This window comes from Candida albicans, chromosome 5, assembly GCF_000182965.3.
Source record: "Candida albicans SC5314 chromosome 5, complete sequence".
NCBI classification, from domain to species: domain Eukaryota; kingdom Fungi; phylum Ascomycota; class Pichiomycetes; order Serinales; family Debaryomycetaceae; genus Candida; species Candida albicans.
Genome location: NC_032093.1, coordinates 283,664 through 299,338, shown reverse-complemented (window position 1 = coordinate 299,338; position 15,675 = coordinate 283,664). Strand labels below are relative to the sequence as shown.

At 33.5% G+C, this 15,675-nt stretch overlaps 8 protein-coding genes across 8 annotated transcripts; 3 read left to right on the top strand and 5 right to left on the bottom strand. All coding sequences in view use genetic code 12, as the record gives it.

Moving 5' to 3' along the window:
- Window positions 1-247: 247 nt before the first annotated feature.
- Window positions 248-1,711, bottom strand: HST3 (NAD-dependent histone deacetylase; the record flags this gene model as incomplete). Its single annotated transcript, XM_710604.2, has 1 exon — window positions 248-1,711. One exon carries the CDS (start codon window positions 1,709-1,711, stop codon window positions 248-250), a length of 1,464 nt encoding a protein of 487 aa, XP_715697.2.
- Window positions 1,712-2,836: 1,125 nt separating this feature from the next.
- On the bottom strand, window positions 2,837-4,693 carry SNF1 (AMP-activated serine/threonine-protein kinase catalytic subunit; the record flags this gene model as incomplete). The annotated part of the gene is made up of 1 exon (XM_710606.1): window positions 2,837-4,693. The coding sequence occupies one exon, from the start codon at window positions 4,691-4,693 to the stop codon at window positions 2,837-2,839; it is 1,857 nt and encodes a 618-aa protein (XP_715699.1).
- Window positions 4,694-4,957: 264 nt separating this feature from the next.
- On the bottom strand, window positions 4,958-5,596 carry CAALFM_C501310WA (uncharacterized protein; the record flags this gene model as incomplete). Its single annotated transcript, XM_710608.2, has 1 exon — window positions 4,958-5,596. One exon carries the CDS (start codon window positions 5,594-5,596, stop codon window positions 4,958-4,960), a length of 639 nt encoding a protein of 212 aa, XP_715701.2.
- Window positions 5,597-6,788: 1,192 nt separating this feature from the next.
- On the top strand, window positions 6,789-7,883 carry CAALFM_C501300CA (mRNA-binding phosphate metabolism regulator; the record flags this gene model as incomplete). The annotated part of the gene is made up of 1 exon (XM_710609.2): window positions 6,789-7,883. The coding sequence occupies one exon, from the start codon at window positions 6,789-6,791 to the stop codon at window positions 7,881-7,883; it is 1,095 nt and encodes a 364-aa protein (XP_715702.2).
- A 293-nt stretch (window positions 7,884-8,176) lies between these two features.
- On the top strand, window positions 8,177-8,917 carry CAALFM_C501290CA (putative monooxygenase; the record flags this gene model as incomplete). Its single annotated transcript, XM_710610.2, has 1 exon — window positions 8,177-8,917. One exon carries the CDS (start codon window positions 8,177-8,179, stop codon window positions 8,915-8,917), a length of 741 nt encoding a protein of 246 aa, XP_715703.2.
- Window positions 8,918-9,230: 313 nt separating this feature from the next.
- Window positions 9,231-10,640, top strand: NUF2 (kinetochore-associated Ndc80 complex subunit; the record flags this gene model as incomplete). Its single annotated transcript, XM_710611.2, has 1 exon — window positions 9,231-10,640. One exon carries the CDS (start codon window positions 9,231-9,233, stop codon window positions 10,638-10,640), a length of 1,410 nt encoding a protein of 469 aa, XP_715704.2.
- Window positions 10,641-10,721: 81 nt separating this feature from the next.
- SGE1 (Sge1p) lies at window positions 10,722-12,605 on the bottom strand (the record flags this gene model as incomplete). Its single annotated transcript, XM_710612.2, has 1 exon — window positions 10,722-12,605. One exon carries the CDS (start codon window positions 12,603-12,605, stop codon window positions 10,722-10,724), a length of 1,884 nt encoding a protein of 627 aa, XP_715705.2.
- A 513-nt stretch (window positions 12,606-13,118) lies between these two features.
- On the bottom strand, window positions 13,119-15,491 carry CAALFM_C501260WA (uncharacterized protein; the record flags this gene model as incomplete). The annotated part of the gene is made up of 1 exon (XM_710613.2): window positions 13,119-15,491. The coding sequence occupies one exon, from the start codon at window positions 15,489-15,491 to the stop codon at window positions 13,119-13,121; it is 2,373 nt and encodes a 790-aa protein (XP_715706.2).
- Between the last annotated feature and the right edge of the window lie 184 nt (window positions 15,492-15,675).

The following is a 15,675-nucleotide window of genomic DNA, read 5'->3' as shown; positions in this document are numbered from 1 at the left end:
AGAGACAGGAAAGAAAAAATAGCCCTCGATATTAAAGTGTAAAATGCTTTAAACAAAAACTATTGTCCGAACCGCTGCGCATTGTATGTTAAACAAAAAAACTAACGATCGGAAATTTGCCATTAATTCAACAAAAGTATCTTCTACAGGTTATAATTGGTATATATGTGTGTGTCATAACATTCAGTCATTGCAATTGATTCATTAATATTACATAATGTTTACATAATTTCCAACTCTGAAACCATTAATGCTGATCCAAAGTAATTCCTTTTCTAGCATTTTCAAATAGCACTTTAGCCACAGGTTCATCCTCTTCTTCTTCTTCTTCGCTTCCATTTATGGAAGAAGCAGGAGAGCTTAATTGATCATTTCTTGGACGTAGTCTTTTAACTCTTGAATGGACTTCATTGGCACTGATTTCATCAGGCAGCTTTCTTTTTAGTTTAGTTGCTTGTTTTGGTTTGTGTGGAGTTGTAGGCGGTGTGGGAATTGGCTCTTCTTTGACACTCACACTCTCAACCTCTCGTTTGACTATTGGCTCTTGCTTGATATTTACCTCTTGTTTAATTGTTACCTCTCTCTCAGGTGAATATTGTATAGCGTCTTCTTGTTTAATTCCTGGTTCAATCTTGACTTTAGCTTCTGGTTTGACTATTGGCTTGTTCAAACTGCTGCCCTTAACAGCAACTTGGTTCAATTTCTCTGAATCCAACTGTTCTTGCGTCAAAAACAAATCAGGAATCTCCGTTTTCAACATTCTGACAAACTCATCACAATCTGACACCACTTCGTAATCAATATAATTCTTCCATGAGCTTGCACTTAGTTTAGTTTTATTCACATATATCACTTTCCCACCTTTGTTATGGATAATTTTGCTTAGACTTTTAACCAATGACTTGACACCAGCAACTTTTAAACTGGTCCCCATAATAATCAAACAATCAGGTCTGCTTTTCAAATCAGAATTTAACCCTTGCGTCAAAATTTCCATTTGAGGGTGATGTTCTCCATACAATACAATATCAGGTCTTAATAACCCAATTGTTTGTCCTGTTAGTCTTTTGCCCAGGTATAATCTTTGTTGGTATTTGTCCATGCATTTAGAGCATTCTGGATTGAGCCCATTGGCTAACAAGGTTTGGAATTCCTCGTTCCAATTGAATTGACTGAAACAATTAGTACATGACAATTTGTGTAAGTTCCCATGTAACTGTACAACATCTAATTGGTTCCAAACTTGCTTGAATTTGTTATTATCAAACTCTTGCAAATTTATACCTAGTTTTAAATTAATATGTTGCTCTATGCAATCAATGTTTTGGGTATAGCATCTCAATAACTTGTTTTTATCTTTTAATATTTTAATAAATTTATGAGTCTCTGTTGGTTTAGCATTCAATGATGATTTGTATAATGATTCCATAAAGGTGCAAAATACAGAAAGAGACATTTCATCTCGGAATAGAGAAATATCAAACAAGTCTTGACCTCTGACGACTGCTTTGGGGTGTTTGGCTTTCACCATGTTATATAATCCATCTGATGAACGGAAATCGGGTATTCCCGCATTACATGATATTCCTGCTCCAGTAAGAACAGTCATTTTCTTACTTTTAGATATAAATTTGATCACCTCATGTAGCTTTATCGAGGTGTCAGCTGGCATACTAGTGCCTGAATTGTCAAGTAAGTCAATCAGTATCATCGTCTAAAAGTAGTTGTTTTATAGTGAGTTTTCTTGACAGTACTGATAATCTTGTCAAATGGGTGTATGGACTTTATATGTCCTATGTATTGTTCAACTAGACTGGCGATGGTTGTATTTGCAAAAAGTAAATGAATAGGTCCTAATTGATTGGATGTCGTAATGTCAAACACTCAATAGTTACCACCCCTTTACTACTGTAATTATTTCTTTTTTTTTTCTTCTCTAACTTTTTTTCCACTTTGCACACCTTTTTTTACGTAATTGACTATGAGGAATATGTGCAAAAGATACTTGGTATAATACTCTAAAGCTATTGGATGAAAATGTGTAGGTAATGATTATTAGAATACTGAACAAGTAAAAAACAAATCTTTTCAGGTTGTGGTTGCTTGCTAGTAAGGATGTTGATTGAAAAATTTCTTTGGAGATTTCGGAATCAACTGATTGAAATGCAATTAGTTCTTAATAGTAGTAATCTTAATTTCGAATACGATCAAGAATTGTCAAGGTATATGGACGAACGAATTGATATAAATTAAACAAGTTGAAGAAGAAGAAAAAGAAGTTGAAGTTGTATTTAATTTTTTTTTGTCTTGAATAATCTTTCTTTAATTGTTTCTTGAAAGTTGAATCATTAAAATTGGTTGAATTTATTGTTTGTGTTTGAAACCAAAAGAACCAAAAAAAAATAGCAACACCAAAGCCATAGTAAAAATGATTAACAGTAGTAGTAGTACTGGTAGTACTAGTAGTAGTAGAGAATTTTATTTGGCTGCCATTTTTATTCTTTTCCAAAGGAAAAAAAATGAAAACAACTTGGCTTTTTTTTGTGTAGTTCCTGTATATAGGCAAATAATTTACCCTATTTAGGAAGTATGGTAAACAAATACACAAGAACCACCAAAACCACAAATTTATGCTCATCTTTAATTAGTTTCGAATTCTTTTATATGAATGGACAATTCCAAATACCACGAAACACGAAAATCGATAAACTTGTTGGCTTGCTCATTATTTTACATTATTTTTGGCGTAAGAAATCCAAAAAATGGGTTGTGAATTTATCATACATATTACATATCTGCTGACATCCAATCTAAGCTAGTACTTACTTACTTTATTTTATCCACTTTGACTATTTACGGCTAATTCCATAATTAATCTAGTAGCTAAATGTAAGAAAGGATAAGCAGAGAATGACCCAACTTCATCTAGGTCTTGTTGTCTGTGACTTTGAGGAGAATCGGTACCTGCATTTCCATGTGCCAGTTCCCAACCATCAAATTTGAAATCAACTAAATAGTTATTTGGTTCCAATTGGAATAATTGGATTTGCATCTTCATCAAATTTGGTGCACTACCACATTCAAATTGTGCACTAGTGTCATATTTCCATCTTACTCTTATTGTCCATAATTCTTCTTCAGTAGGCTTGGCCCATTCCGCGCCCAAATTCTTTAAGGCACGATAAATTTCTCCCATTACATCTAGAGGATATGATCTTGATCTGATTCCAAAATGCCATCTTGTTTTCAGTTTCTTAGTTGGAGGAGGAGCATGTTGTTGCAGAGGATCACCATTCTGTTTAGTTTCGGCCATATAGGCTCGATGTATCGAAGGCAAACTGGTTGGTAATATGGCAATGGTCGAATTTGGTAACGTTGACAAGTCAGGCACTGTAGCTAATGTTTGATAAGTTAAAGATTGCTGCACACCAGGAGCCGAGCTTGTTGATCCTGCGTTAGGGAATGGACTTGGTGGTGGAGATTGGGATAAGAATGATTCAATGTTTTCTGATTTACTCTTTTTCAAGTCTTTCACCAATGCATGATTCTCTTTCATTAATAAATAGGCATCTAATATCTCATTACTTGATTTCGATTGCTGAGACGATGAGTTTCCTGCAGCAACTTGTTTGTTTGCCTTTTCAATTACATTAACGATTTCATCACGGTCATATCCCATCGTCACCGATAATGCACGGATAACATCTTCGTCAACGTCAATCTTGCTATTCTTGTTTTTGGATAAATCTGGCGGTAACAAATAATCTGGCATATCTTGTTTAAACCATTCATCTTCCATAATTTCATGGATGGTGATTCTGTTCAATGGGTTAACAACAAGCATTCTTGTCAACAAATGCTTAGCTCCAGCACTCAAATAATTAGGCAAAGTGTAAACACCATTACTGATCTTTTTAAATAAGGCGGGGATGAACTCGTCATCGAATGGTAATCTACCACACAACATGACATACAAAATAACCCCTGCTGACCAAACATCAACTTCTGGACCAGCATACAACTTACCAGAAATAACTTCCGGAGCGGCATAATTAGGAGATCCACAAGATGTCTTTAAGAAATTACCATCGGTCATGATATTGGATAACCCAAAATCAGCAATTTTAACATTCAACTGGTCGTCTAACAATAAGTTTTCTGGCTTTAAATCACGATGGACAATTTTGTGACGATGGCAATACTCTACAGCAGCAATAATTTGTTGGAAAAATCTTCTGGCTTCGTCTTCTGGCATTTTACCTCTTTGAACAATATAATCAAACAATTCTTTACCGGCAAATTCAATAACCATAATGATTTCATCTTTGGATTTTATGACATCGTATAATTTAATGATATGTGGGTGTCTCAATAATCTTAAATATGAAATCTCTCTTTCAACACGACCCTGCATGTCAGACTTGGCTAATGTTTTACGATTAATGATTTTCAAAGCAACTTTTTGACCTGTGCCCAAGTGTTGAGCCAATTTCACTTTACCAAATGACCCTTCACCTAATGTCTTGAGAATTTGATACCGCCCTATTCTATTTGCTGGATTTGCAGCGGGGTCGATCGGAACTTGCTGTTGCGATTGATTTTCATTATGATGGTGATGATGATGATGGTGGTGGTGATTATGTTGGTGTTGCTGTTGATCAGCAGAGACCTGAGTTTGGGCTTGCTCTGACATCTTTAACTCTATGTTATTATATAATGTGTATTACTTCTTGGGTGTATGAACGACTCAGATAATCACTCTGTGAACGCCTTTTGCTTAATTTTTTTTTTGTTCTTCGTTGTCCAAATGAGAGATAGAAGGAGAAACGGAATGACAAAAAAAAACTATGTCATTATTGATATTTACACGACTTTACTAAAGTATACATTGTAATTATGTGTGTGGATATAAACTTGTTTTTACACTCAAATTAGTAAAACAACACAGTTATCAAAACTAATGCCTTCTTCTATATATTGATTCGTCTCTATCTCTATCAGTTCTAGACCTGTATCTGTGTTGGGAATCTGGTGTTGTTGTTGTGGTATATCGATGTTCATATTCCCTGTTGACAACTGTTCGAGGTTTCCTATCCAGGTTGGACACAAGAGAAGAGCTTCTATTATAGTTTGTCTTTTTTGTTCTTGTCTTTTGTGTGGACTCGGATTCCTCATTCTTCTGGACAATGGTTGGTTTTTCCTTCTTTTCTTTAAAGACTGCAGGAATACCATCAGGTTCGTTCGATGCCTCTAGAATCAAGGACCATAGTTGTTTGCAAAACACCTTTGACTCCTTTTCTCCCAAGAAATTTGCCAATTGTAAATTTAGATTCAAAATATCGGGAAACTCCCTGCCTGGTTCATTTCCATAGTCTTGCAACAATTCGTAAATGTAGTCAATCACTATGTCATCGTCAGGTAATTGTTTATTGATTTCTTCGGTTATCCAAGGTTTAAATTCCTCTAGTTTAACATTAGAATAATTTGTGGGGTTTTTATTGAAAATTTTCAGGAGTTTGGTGGTTGTATTCTGTTTATCTTTATTTACCTTTGCCTGTACGTAGTCCTCATCGACTGGATTTAATCTATACGCCATGTTTGTGTGATAATTATCGGTCCAGAATGTAAGTGTTGGTTGCTATTCAGTAGTTCTAGTTTGTGCAGAGAAATGGAAAATCAATCCAGGGATGAAGAAGATGATAAATGTACTCGATGGTTGTGAGTTGTAGTGGTTGTGGTATGAAATAATATCTGAAAACTTTCAAATGTGTGGAAATCAAGGAAGTGCGAAGGCAAAAAAAAAAGTTGTAAAGGATTTGGTTGCCTAATTTGAAAGATTTACACTTTACGTGGTTGCAAAAATGTATTTGTTGTCCATTTTTACCAACAAAATTACATCAAGATAAAAACAAGGTATACAAGAAACAATGCCATTACACTCATAAACATTATGTGACAAATTAATCATCTGTTCTATCGAATTAAGGCAGGGCAACAGCAGATGAAAATAAACAAGGAGAGTGAAGTAAGAGTAAACAGCAACCAATAGAAAGGAATTGGGGGATTCAGTGTATTTATCCTAATGTTCGTGTAGGCACTACCTCTACCACCAATTTATCTTATTCCCCCCTTTTATTTAGGCTGTATACGAATGGATCTAGTTTCCCTTTGATTTTGTCTATTATTGTATGAGTGGTAGAAAAAACAACTTTTCATTCTCCCCACATTATATGCATATACGTTTTATTTATAAGTTCGGTCATTGTTTCAATAGTAATTATCAAAAGTCATTAAAAAATTGATTACGTTTACTATACGGGCCTCATATACAATTCTATAACACTCAATAATACCCCTTTTTTATGATTTACCTGGATCATTGATTTTGTTTTTTGTCTTCTCCCCATTCAATTGTCTCCACTTTTCATTCTTGTTGAAAAGATTCACTTCATCAACAAACACTTATCACTCAAATTCTAATCAACTATTAAGTTAGCCACTTGTCCCCTCATTATCTCCTATATATCAAAACTGAACACTCGAAGAGTGTTGCCAAATCCCAATTTTTTTTGTCTGCTGTTGTTGTTGTGCTCTTGAAATAGCACAAAATATAATAAAGACAAAAAAATAATTATAAATACCAGAGGGATACAGCATACATTTTAGATTTCATAATTTTCATAATTTTCAATAACAATACTGATACTTATTGGTCCCGTGGCTTGCTAAGCTCTATACATATTTCATTTTGTTTACCTTTCACTTTTGGAAATTGAATTCACATACACATGTTCAATACAACTGATTCATCAAGAAACTATCTAGTAATTGAAAATCCATCTGCTAATTATATTTCAGACAAAGAGGAAGAAAGGTATAGCAATGATAATGATATCGTCCACAACAGTAGCAACTATTATATTCCATCGTTAGATGATATCTCTTCAATATCAACATCAGCATCTTCTCATGGTACTACTTTTTTCAGCAACAACCAACTGAATTCAAATAGATATGGGACGCCAAGATCGCTCTCAAAATTGAGGTCAATTGAATCTGAGATCGATAATTTGCCATTAGTTTTCAAAACAAATATTTGGTCAAATGATTATCTGGTTACCCACAACAAAACTGCTAATATGTTTGCTAATTTTACATTGGAAACTGGAAACGTTGCATGTAGCTTAAATACTGCAAATTGTGATAAATCTCAGTTACAATACAATGATGCTAGTTATGCTGTCACCACGCCCCAAGTTTCTCCCATCGGTAATAACCCAATTGCTGCTGCAGGCAATAGTTCTTGCACTTTTGAAAGCACCACACCTGGTATAAATGCTAATGCTGCTGTTTCAGGCTCTGCTTATTCACCACCTCCCAGTTGTCTTACTTTTAGAACGTATACTGGTGCTATATTCACAGTTCCAAAGACATCTAAATTCTTTGTAATTAAATCTTACAATATTCTTGATGTCAATGCTTCTTTTATTCATAACATATGGACATCTACTGAATTGGGAAACAGACGCTTGGACAAAGCATATACGGAGTTATCGAAAACCAATAACCCTGATGTTGACGGTAAGATCTTTTTGTTTTTCCTGGTCAATTCCCTGGGTAAATTCTGTGGAATTGCTGAGATGAAAAGTGCCATTGATTTCACCACGGCACTGAATATCTGGTGTGAACAGACCAGATGGAAAGGTATATTCCCAGTCGAATGGTTATTGATCAAAGATGTTCCTAACAAATTCTTCCAGCATTTGAAAATTCCAGCTAACGATTATAAGCCAGTAACAAATTCTAGAGACACCCAAGAGATTCCATTTGACATTGGTATCAGCATGCTTAAAATTGTCAGTTCTTTTAAATCCAATGACTAAATATAATGAACACAGAAATCACTTTGATTTGATTTGGTGTGTTAATGTGCTCAAAAATTTTATACTACTAACTTTACTTTTTATACGATGGATTTAGTTGCACCAATAAATTCTCAAATTTTTTTTTTCTCTCCTTTTTGCCCTGTAATTTCTTTAACCATGCATTAATCACCTTATTTTGGGTTCTTATTGTTTTTTCGTTTTATTCTGGTTCGATTAAATTAAACTCTGCAATTTTTCACCATTTCAATAGTACTAGAGCAACACCATATTTCGGCATACCTACAACCACCATGCTTTCCAGGACCACTATCTATTCTGTAAGACAATTGTCATCTACATCAGCACTTTTAAACAAATCCACGAAACCGAAAAGCAAGGCCCCAAAGAAGAAACTGCAAAAAGAGGTGATATATGGTCCACTTTCAGATGCCCAAAAGGCATATTTAGATAGAGTTATCAGAGTTGACCAGGCTGGTGAATTGGGTGCCAATTATATTTACATGGGACAATATGCCGTGTTGGCTTCTAAATACCCTCATTTGAAACCTGTTTTACACCACATGTGGGAACAGGAGATCCATCACCATAATACATTTAACAAATTGCAAACCAAGCGTCGTGTTAGACCTAGTTTGTTAACTCCATTATGGAAGTTAGGCGCTATTGGAATGGGTGTCGGCACAGCATTGATCGGGAAAGAAGCAGCTATGGCATGTACAGTTGCTGTGGAAACTGTGATTGGAGGTCATTATAACCAGCAATTAAGAGTATTACTGAATCAATATGGTGTACCTATATATGACAAAAAGACCGGGGCTTTACTTAGTCCAGATACAGTTGAGAAAACAGCACAGACTTCTGAAGAATTAACCGAGTTGAAGAATCAAATAAGTGAATTCCGAGACGACGAATTGGAACATTTGAACACGGCACTTGATCACGATGCTGAAAAGGCTGTTCCTTATATGCTAATAACAGAAGGGATAAAATTGATTTGCCGTGGTGCAATTTGGACTGCTGAGAGAATTTAAGTTTTTGCCTTTTCTTTAGTATTTGACGATAATAACAGACTTTATATAAATTTGTGTTAGAGACAATAATACATGTAAGCCAGGTCTTATGTATAAAACTTGTAGTTATTTTGTAGTATGTGATTTTTTTACTACTGTGCACGACCCCCAGAAAAGTAAAAATGCGGAAATCCCAAAATCAAAACAAAAACAGAAACAAAAACAAAAACAGAAAATCATCTTGATAAACGTTACCCACTCCATAATTTATCCACTTATCGTTGCAATGTCACGTCAAAGTTTTTATGCTGACCCAAGCTCAGCTGGTCGTCAAATGAAATATAGAAAAGATTTGTTTCCCTTGTTGGACACAAGAGAGATTACCGCGTGTTTACTTGAATGTGAATTCAATGTAACTCAAGAACTAATAGTCAAGCCAACCGCTGATTTTGTCACCAATTTATTTGAACAGTTTCTCGATACTTTTATGGGAATCCCGCTAGGAACAATAAGAAAGAAAGCTCGGAAAATGTCTAGGATAAATCCTTTAGAATCTGATCAGGCAAATGGCAAACCACAACAATCACCAGAAGAAGACTTTAATGATAATCAAGAGAATGACAAGACAAAAGATACTTTTCTGGCATTGCAGTTACTCATTCTTCATAGATATCTTGCGATTTTTTTTTCAACATGTGGTATTAATGACTTTGTATTGACTGATATTGCGCGTCCTGATGGATATAGAATTCGAAGGATTTTGAGTGCTGTGATCAATTTCATTCGATTTAGAGAGGATCAATCACCTAAATTTGATCATTTGGCAAATGAATGTGAAGCAACCGCTGACAAAGTTAGTGAAGTTCAAGCGGAAAATAGTGCCACCATGCAAAAAATCAATGCCATCAAAGAGAAATTGGAAATGGATTCAGAAAATGATGAAAGTAATAGAAAGAATTTACAATATATCAATTCGTACAATCGAAAATTGGAGACTAAACTAAGAGAACTTAAAGTAATGCAAGAAAGGTTAACCAAAGAGCACGATGATTATAAACAAGAAAAAGCTTTGTTGGCTAAAAAACTTTACGATATCAATTTCCTATACAATGAAACTCAAGAACAAGTTGCAAATTTGACCAAATATGCTGAAACCGACTTGTCGATTTTAGTGAAGATAACCGAAGATTTGAGTAATGACTTATCATCTATGCAAACTAATTATAAGAATTTGGAAAAGAGTTATCAAAATATGGGTATCACTATTGATTCAATTCAAGTCAATGAAATCAATTTGAAGGATTTATTGAAATTGGCAGAGGATATCACTAGAAATGTGGAGAAACGACAAATTGAGGGCAAAATTTTGAAAGATAATCAAGATAATTTGGATGAATTAACTAGGAAACAAATGGAATTGGAAGGACAAATATTAATTGTTCAGAACCAATTGAATAAACTGAATAAAAAGTATCAGGATTTAATAGTACAAGCTGATAAAAAGGAGTCTGCTGTCAAATTAAAGTTAGAGGAAACAAAGCAAGAATTTAATGATATTTTATCCGAAAAGGAAAAACATAATGAGGAACATAAACGAATAATGGATCAAATCGTAAAGATTCAACAAGAGACTACCGCTATTCAAGATGCATTTGTTAAAGAGTCTAAAGAAGTTGAACTCAAATTGATAAATCTAATGTCAATTATCAAGAGGTACATGTCGGACTTGAGGAATAATATTTAGAAGGTAGTCCTAAATGTATGTATGTATGTGTATGTATGTATATATCTATAATTGAAACATGTCCATAACTATGTGTTTTTTCTATTCGTTCTTATTACTTTCTTCGTCGTCGTTTTTCTTGATTTCTACGTTTTTGGGTATCTTTTTATTTGTGGTGAAAAGCGATGTGATAAAACATAGAATAGCCAACCCAAGACCCAAATAAAACACGTTTTTCAATGCCTTCATAAGTTGACTCAATACCAAACTTTTGGCCAGATCAGGTAAATCTTGTACAATTTCTGGATTGGAAATAAACTTTGCTGCAGTGTATTTGTTTAAATCTTTATAGTCTTGTGAATCTTCTGGTAAATTTCCCATCATGTCGGTAATGTATTTTTGCCCTGTTGTTTGATAAAGTAATTGTGCCAATGTAACGGATATAGTGGAAGCAAAATTTTTAACAAAATCCAGAAAGACGGTCACTAAAATAGTGGCTCCTGGAATATCTTTAGATACCGCTAATTGGGCAGACAATAATGAACTTTGGAATTGTAATCCGATAGAAACACCACTTATAATGAGTAGTCCAATACGAATGCCAATAGAAGAGTCTTCATCCAATAATAAAAATAAACCACATCCCAAAGGCGATAATACACCAGATACTAACATGGTTATTTTCACATTTTTGGTGAAATCAATGAAAAAACTGTTTGCCAAAGAAGCTAGTGTTACAGAAATGACCATAGGCAATAAATCAATACCAGATTGCAAACTGCTGGCATTGAATATCACTTGGAAATAGACTGCCAAATAGGTTAAATTACTTATGAAAAAGGCAAAGTTAAACATTCCACTTAAACAAGCCAGTAATACTCTCCAGTCAACTATTAATTCGGTCAAAATAATTGGGTTTGCCGAATATTTGAAGTTCCAAATCACAAACAATAACAACATGCCTCCTCCAACAGTGAATAAAGCAATAATTGATCCTGAATTCCAAGGATAGTTTACACCACCAAATGTTAAGGCCAACAACACCAATACTAAACCGGAAGTCAATAAAACAAACCCAATAAAATCAATTTTCAGTAATTTTTCACGAACATTACCTTGTGGTTTGGGAGGATGGAAACCGAGCATCAAGATAACCAATGCTGCTCCTCCGAGTGGTAAATTTATATAGAAACACCATCTCCAAGTTATTTTCTCTAATGCACCTCCAATTATAGGACCAAGAACACTAGATGTCGAATAGACAACAGAAATCAGGGCAAACACTAACGATCTTCTATTCATGGGGACAACTTCGGTCAATATAACCATGACTATAGCTTGAATTGATCCACCTCCAATACCTTGAATGACTCTACCACCAATTAATAAACTCATTGAATTACTTATAGCGGAAATCAATGATCCAATTTCGAATATTATAATCCCCGCAACTAATGTCCACTTACGACCAAATGCTATACTTATATTACCATATGAAGGAACAAGACATGCCATGGGTAACATGAAACCTGATGTTAACCAACCAATTTTTTCAAATGCATTGAATTTATTCCCCACAGTAGTTAAAATTGTCGAAACAATGGTTTGATCCAAAGCTACAAGAAATAACGATATAATACATGATGAAATGGTTAAGAATAGTGGGAAACCAGTGATATATTGTTCATGAGCTTTCGTCCCATCTCCTGCATCAGCCTCCACATATTGTTGATTATTTGTGTTGTCGTGATTACTTTCCTGAAAAGTTTGATTGTCAAATGTTGTTGTTGGGGGACTAGCTGATTTTTTATCAACATGTCTATAACTACTACCGTTACGTGTGTAGTTTGAAAAATCTGGGGAATATGTATTTGTCTCTGGTGAAATTACCTCATCATGACCATGTGATGAGGATGCGGTTTGTTCGGGAGTTTTCCATGGATTTGTTATATGTGAAGATGGCGGCGATGGCATTCGTTGTCCCATGGTGATGTGTAAAAAGTTCTTTTAAGGTTCTTTCGGTTCTTTTTAACCTTGTTTTGATTCTTTTGTTGTTAAAAAACGAAACAAAAAACCCAAGGATTACAAGATGACACTAGATATGGCTCCCACACTTTTATGAATTCTCATATAAAACAGCTTATTTATATATAGCACGTAATTATAAATAAACAATAGATGTTGTTTTGCATTAGGAAATGTTAAATACCGTTGAATAATTTTTTGGGGGTGGAATGTTTCAAAAGATGAAATAACTGTCAATCATTGAAAAAGATTGTTGTTAGATCTGCATTGTAGAAATAGAAAAATCTGTGGTTTCCTGTGAAAGATAAAATGTGGTGGGTTTTTTTTTGCTGCAAGATTTTTTTTGATGAACCTCGCCGTACGCGGTCAAGCTTGGGACGACAATGGTAGTTTATTGGCTGAATCCTACAAAAGTCTAAAGCGAATCATAAACGAGGTAGATGTCATTCAATTGTAAATATCCTTTCCATTCTACTATCCTTCTATAAAATCCGTATTAAAAATAATCTTACTATAAACCTCATAATTCTCCAAAAACAAATTTGAACTAAAAATCAAATTCAGTGATAAATAAATTCCAACAAAACTATCCAGAATTTGCATTAATAATTTTGCAATTTTAAAGATCACTCGAGAATCTAAATTTGGATTCATTTCAAGATAAATTTTTCTTAAATATCGACAATTATCTAAAAATACATTAGATAAATCATTCAAATCATTTTTGTTTAGAATCAATGTGTTTATGGAACTTGGCAAATTTAACTTATTCTTGGTCTTGGTTTTACCATCGCTAGTAGTGGTTGCTGTAGCAGTGTTGTTATCATTTGTGATTTGATTTTGTTCTAAATTCAAGTATTCCAATTGTATGAATTCATCAAAATTGCCATTAATGTATTTTAATTTCATGTTTTTCAATTCCAATTGTTCAAGTTTCCCACTAGGAATATTATTCAAATTGAAATAATTAACTGATCCTCCACTTAAACTTAAACTGGTTAGATTGTTACAATTTTGTAAATTTAAATTGTTTATAATGTTTTGACTGAAATTTCCAGCAATGGTAAGTCGTTCAATTGTGGAAGGAATTTGAATTAAACAATCTTTAGTAAAAGTCAAATTTAATAATGAAAGTTTAGTCAATTGTAAATTCGATAAATTTTGAAAGAAATTACGGAATGTGACAATTTTCCCATAATATGGATGATGAATTTGTAAACTTTGTAAATTTGTAGGTAATTCGAAATTATCCGATAATTTATCAACTTGAATCGATAATTGTAAATGACGGAGCTTTGTAGGAAATTTAAATACATTCAGATATCGTCCATTCTTAACAAGCATCAAATTTAATTGCAACAAATGGATATTATGGTTTTTGATTTCAAAATGATTAATCAAATTGCTTTGTAAATGTAATGTTTCCAATCCAGTGGGTATATCATTCTCAATATCAATAAATCTTTCAAATCTATTTCTCAGTAAATCCAATTCTCTTAGGTATTTTAAACTATGTAGATTAGTTCCATGAATATGTTGTAATTGATTACGTGATAAATCCAAGAAACTCAATTTTTCAGGGAATTTCATTCCTTCTAATGAATCAAGCATCATATTGCTTAGGGTAAGTCTATATAAAGCTGTGTTGAGTGGTACAATGTTAAAGTTGTTGGCAGGGACAACTCCTGGTATTTTTCTAATTATCAATTCGTTCAAAGTAGTAGGGATGTTAATAGATTTGGAAACTTTCACATAGGGGATATTTTCAAGAATCAACACTTTTAATTGGTTGGGGATTTCAAATCTTTCGTCAATTTTAAGGAAAATCATATTGCCTGTTGTTGTTTCTCTGACCAATCGTGACGAATCAAAATTTAAAACCATTTGATTTTGAAAATATGACAAGTTCGGAACAACAGTATCAAATTTGTATATCAACGTCTTTAACCCACTGGGGAATTTAGTGTCAAAAAATGTAAACAATTTAGGAAAATCAATGATTTCTAAATGTGTTAAACATTTCAAGTTTGAAATACTTTGTAAACTAACAAGGTTTAAACATTTTAAACATACTCGTTCAATGGATTCTGGCAATTGCAAATCTTGCATTGATGTCATTTGTGGAGTATTTAATTTTAAATTTCCCTTATAGTTTAGCAGTTTTAAAAACAATAACGATTGTAAATTTATCAGACTTAGACTGTGTTGTCCTTCTGTTATTGTTAAATGTGTTAAATTGATGGGGAATTTTACACTCAGTGAGGGGAATGAAGACGGTAGTTTAAACTCTAGCAATTTCAATTCTTTAATACTTTCAGTAAGTAATTCCATATATCTCAAATCAAATTGATTGATTTCCAAAGTTTGAATGTTTGAGTGTACCAAGTTTAATTTGTCTCCAAATATACTCAATTCAGTTACGTGAGAAGGGATTGCTCGTATTGGTAGGGAGAAACTTGAAAATAATGTCACTTTAACAACGTTTCTAGCAGTAATTAACTCTAAATTATTAACTATCTCAAGCTTATAAGGTGAATACCAATCAGTACTTGCTCCAACTTTATTTGTCCCAATATTATTACTAAGAACCAATCGTTGAGGAGAATAATTGTGTAATTTTTGAAATTTCGTAAATGCTGTTATAGTTTTGAATACTTTTACTTTAGGATTATGTCTAACTTCTTTTGCTTTACTATCAATCAAACAAACGGGATGTAAATAACTTGTAACATATTGATTTAAAAATGGAACGGAGATTAGTTCAATCAAAGTATTATGAGATAAGTACTGTAATATCTGATATATTATTTCTGATGGTAAATAGATTATAAACAGCAATTCTTCCATGATGACTAGTTAGTAATGTAGAACTTGGGTCTGGATCAATTGGGATAAGTAGATTTGTTGTATTCTGAACTTTTTTGGTGATGTAGTGACGAAATGTGGAGATGAGATTATTCTTGTCTAATCTGAACTTTGTGTAGCACTACTATGTGATAAATGATAAGAGAGCGGAGAGAGACACACACAC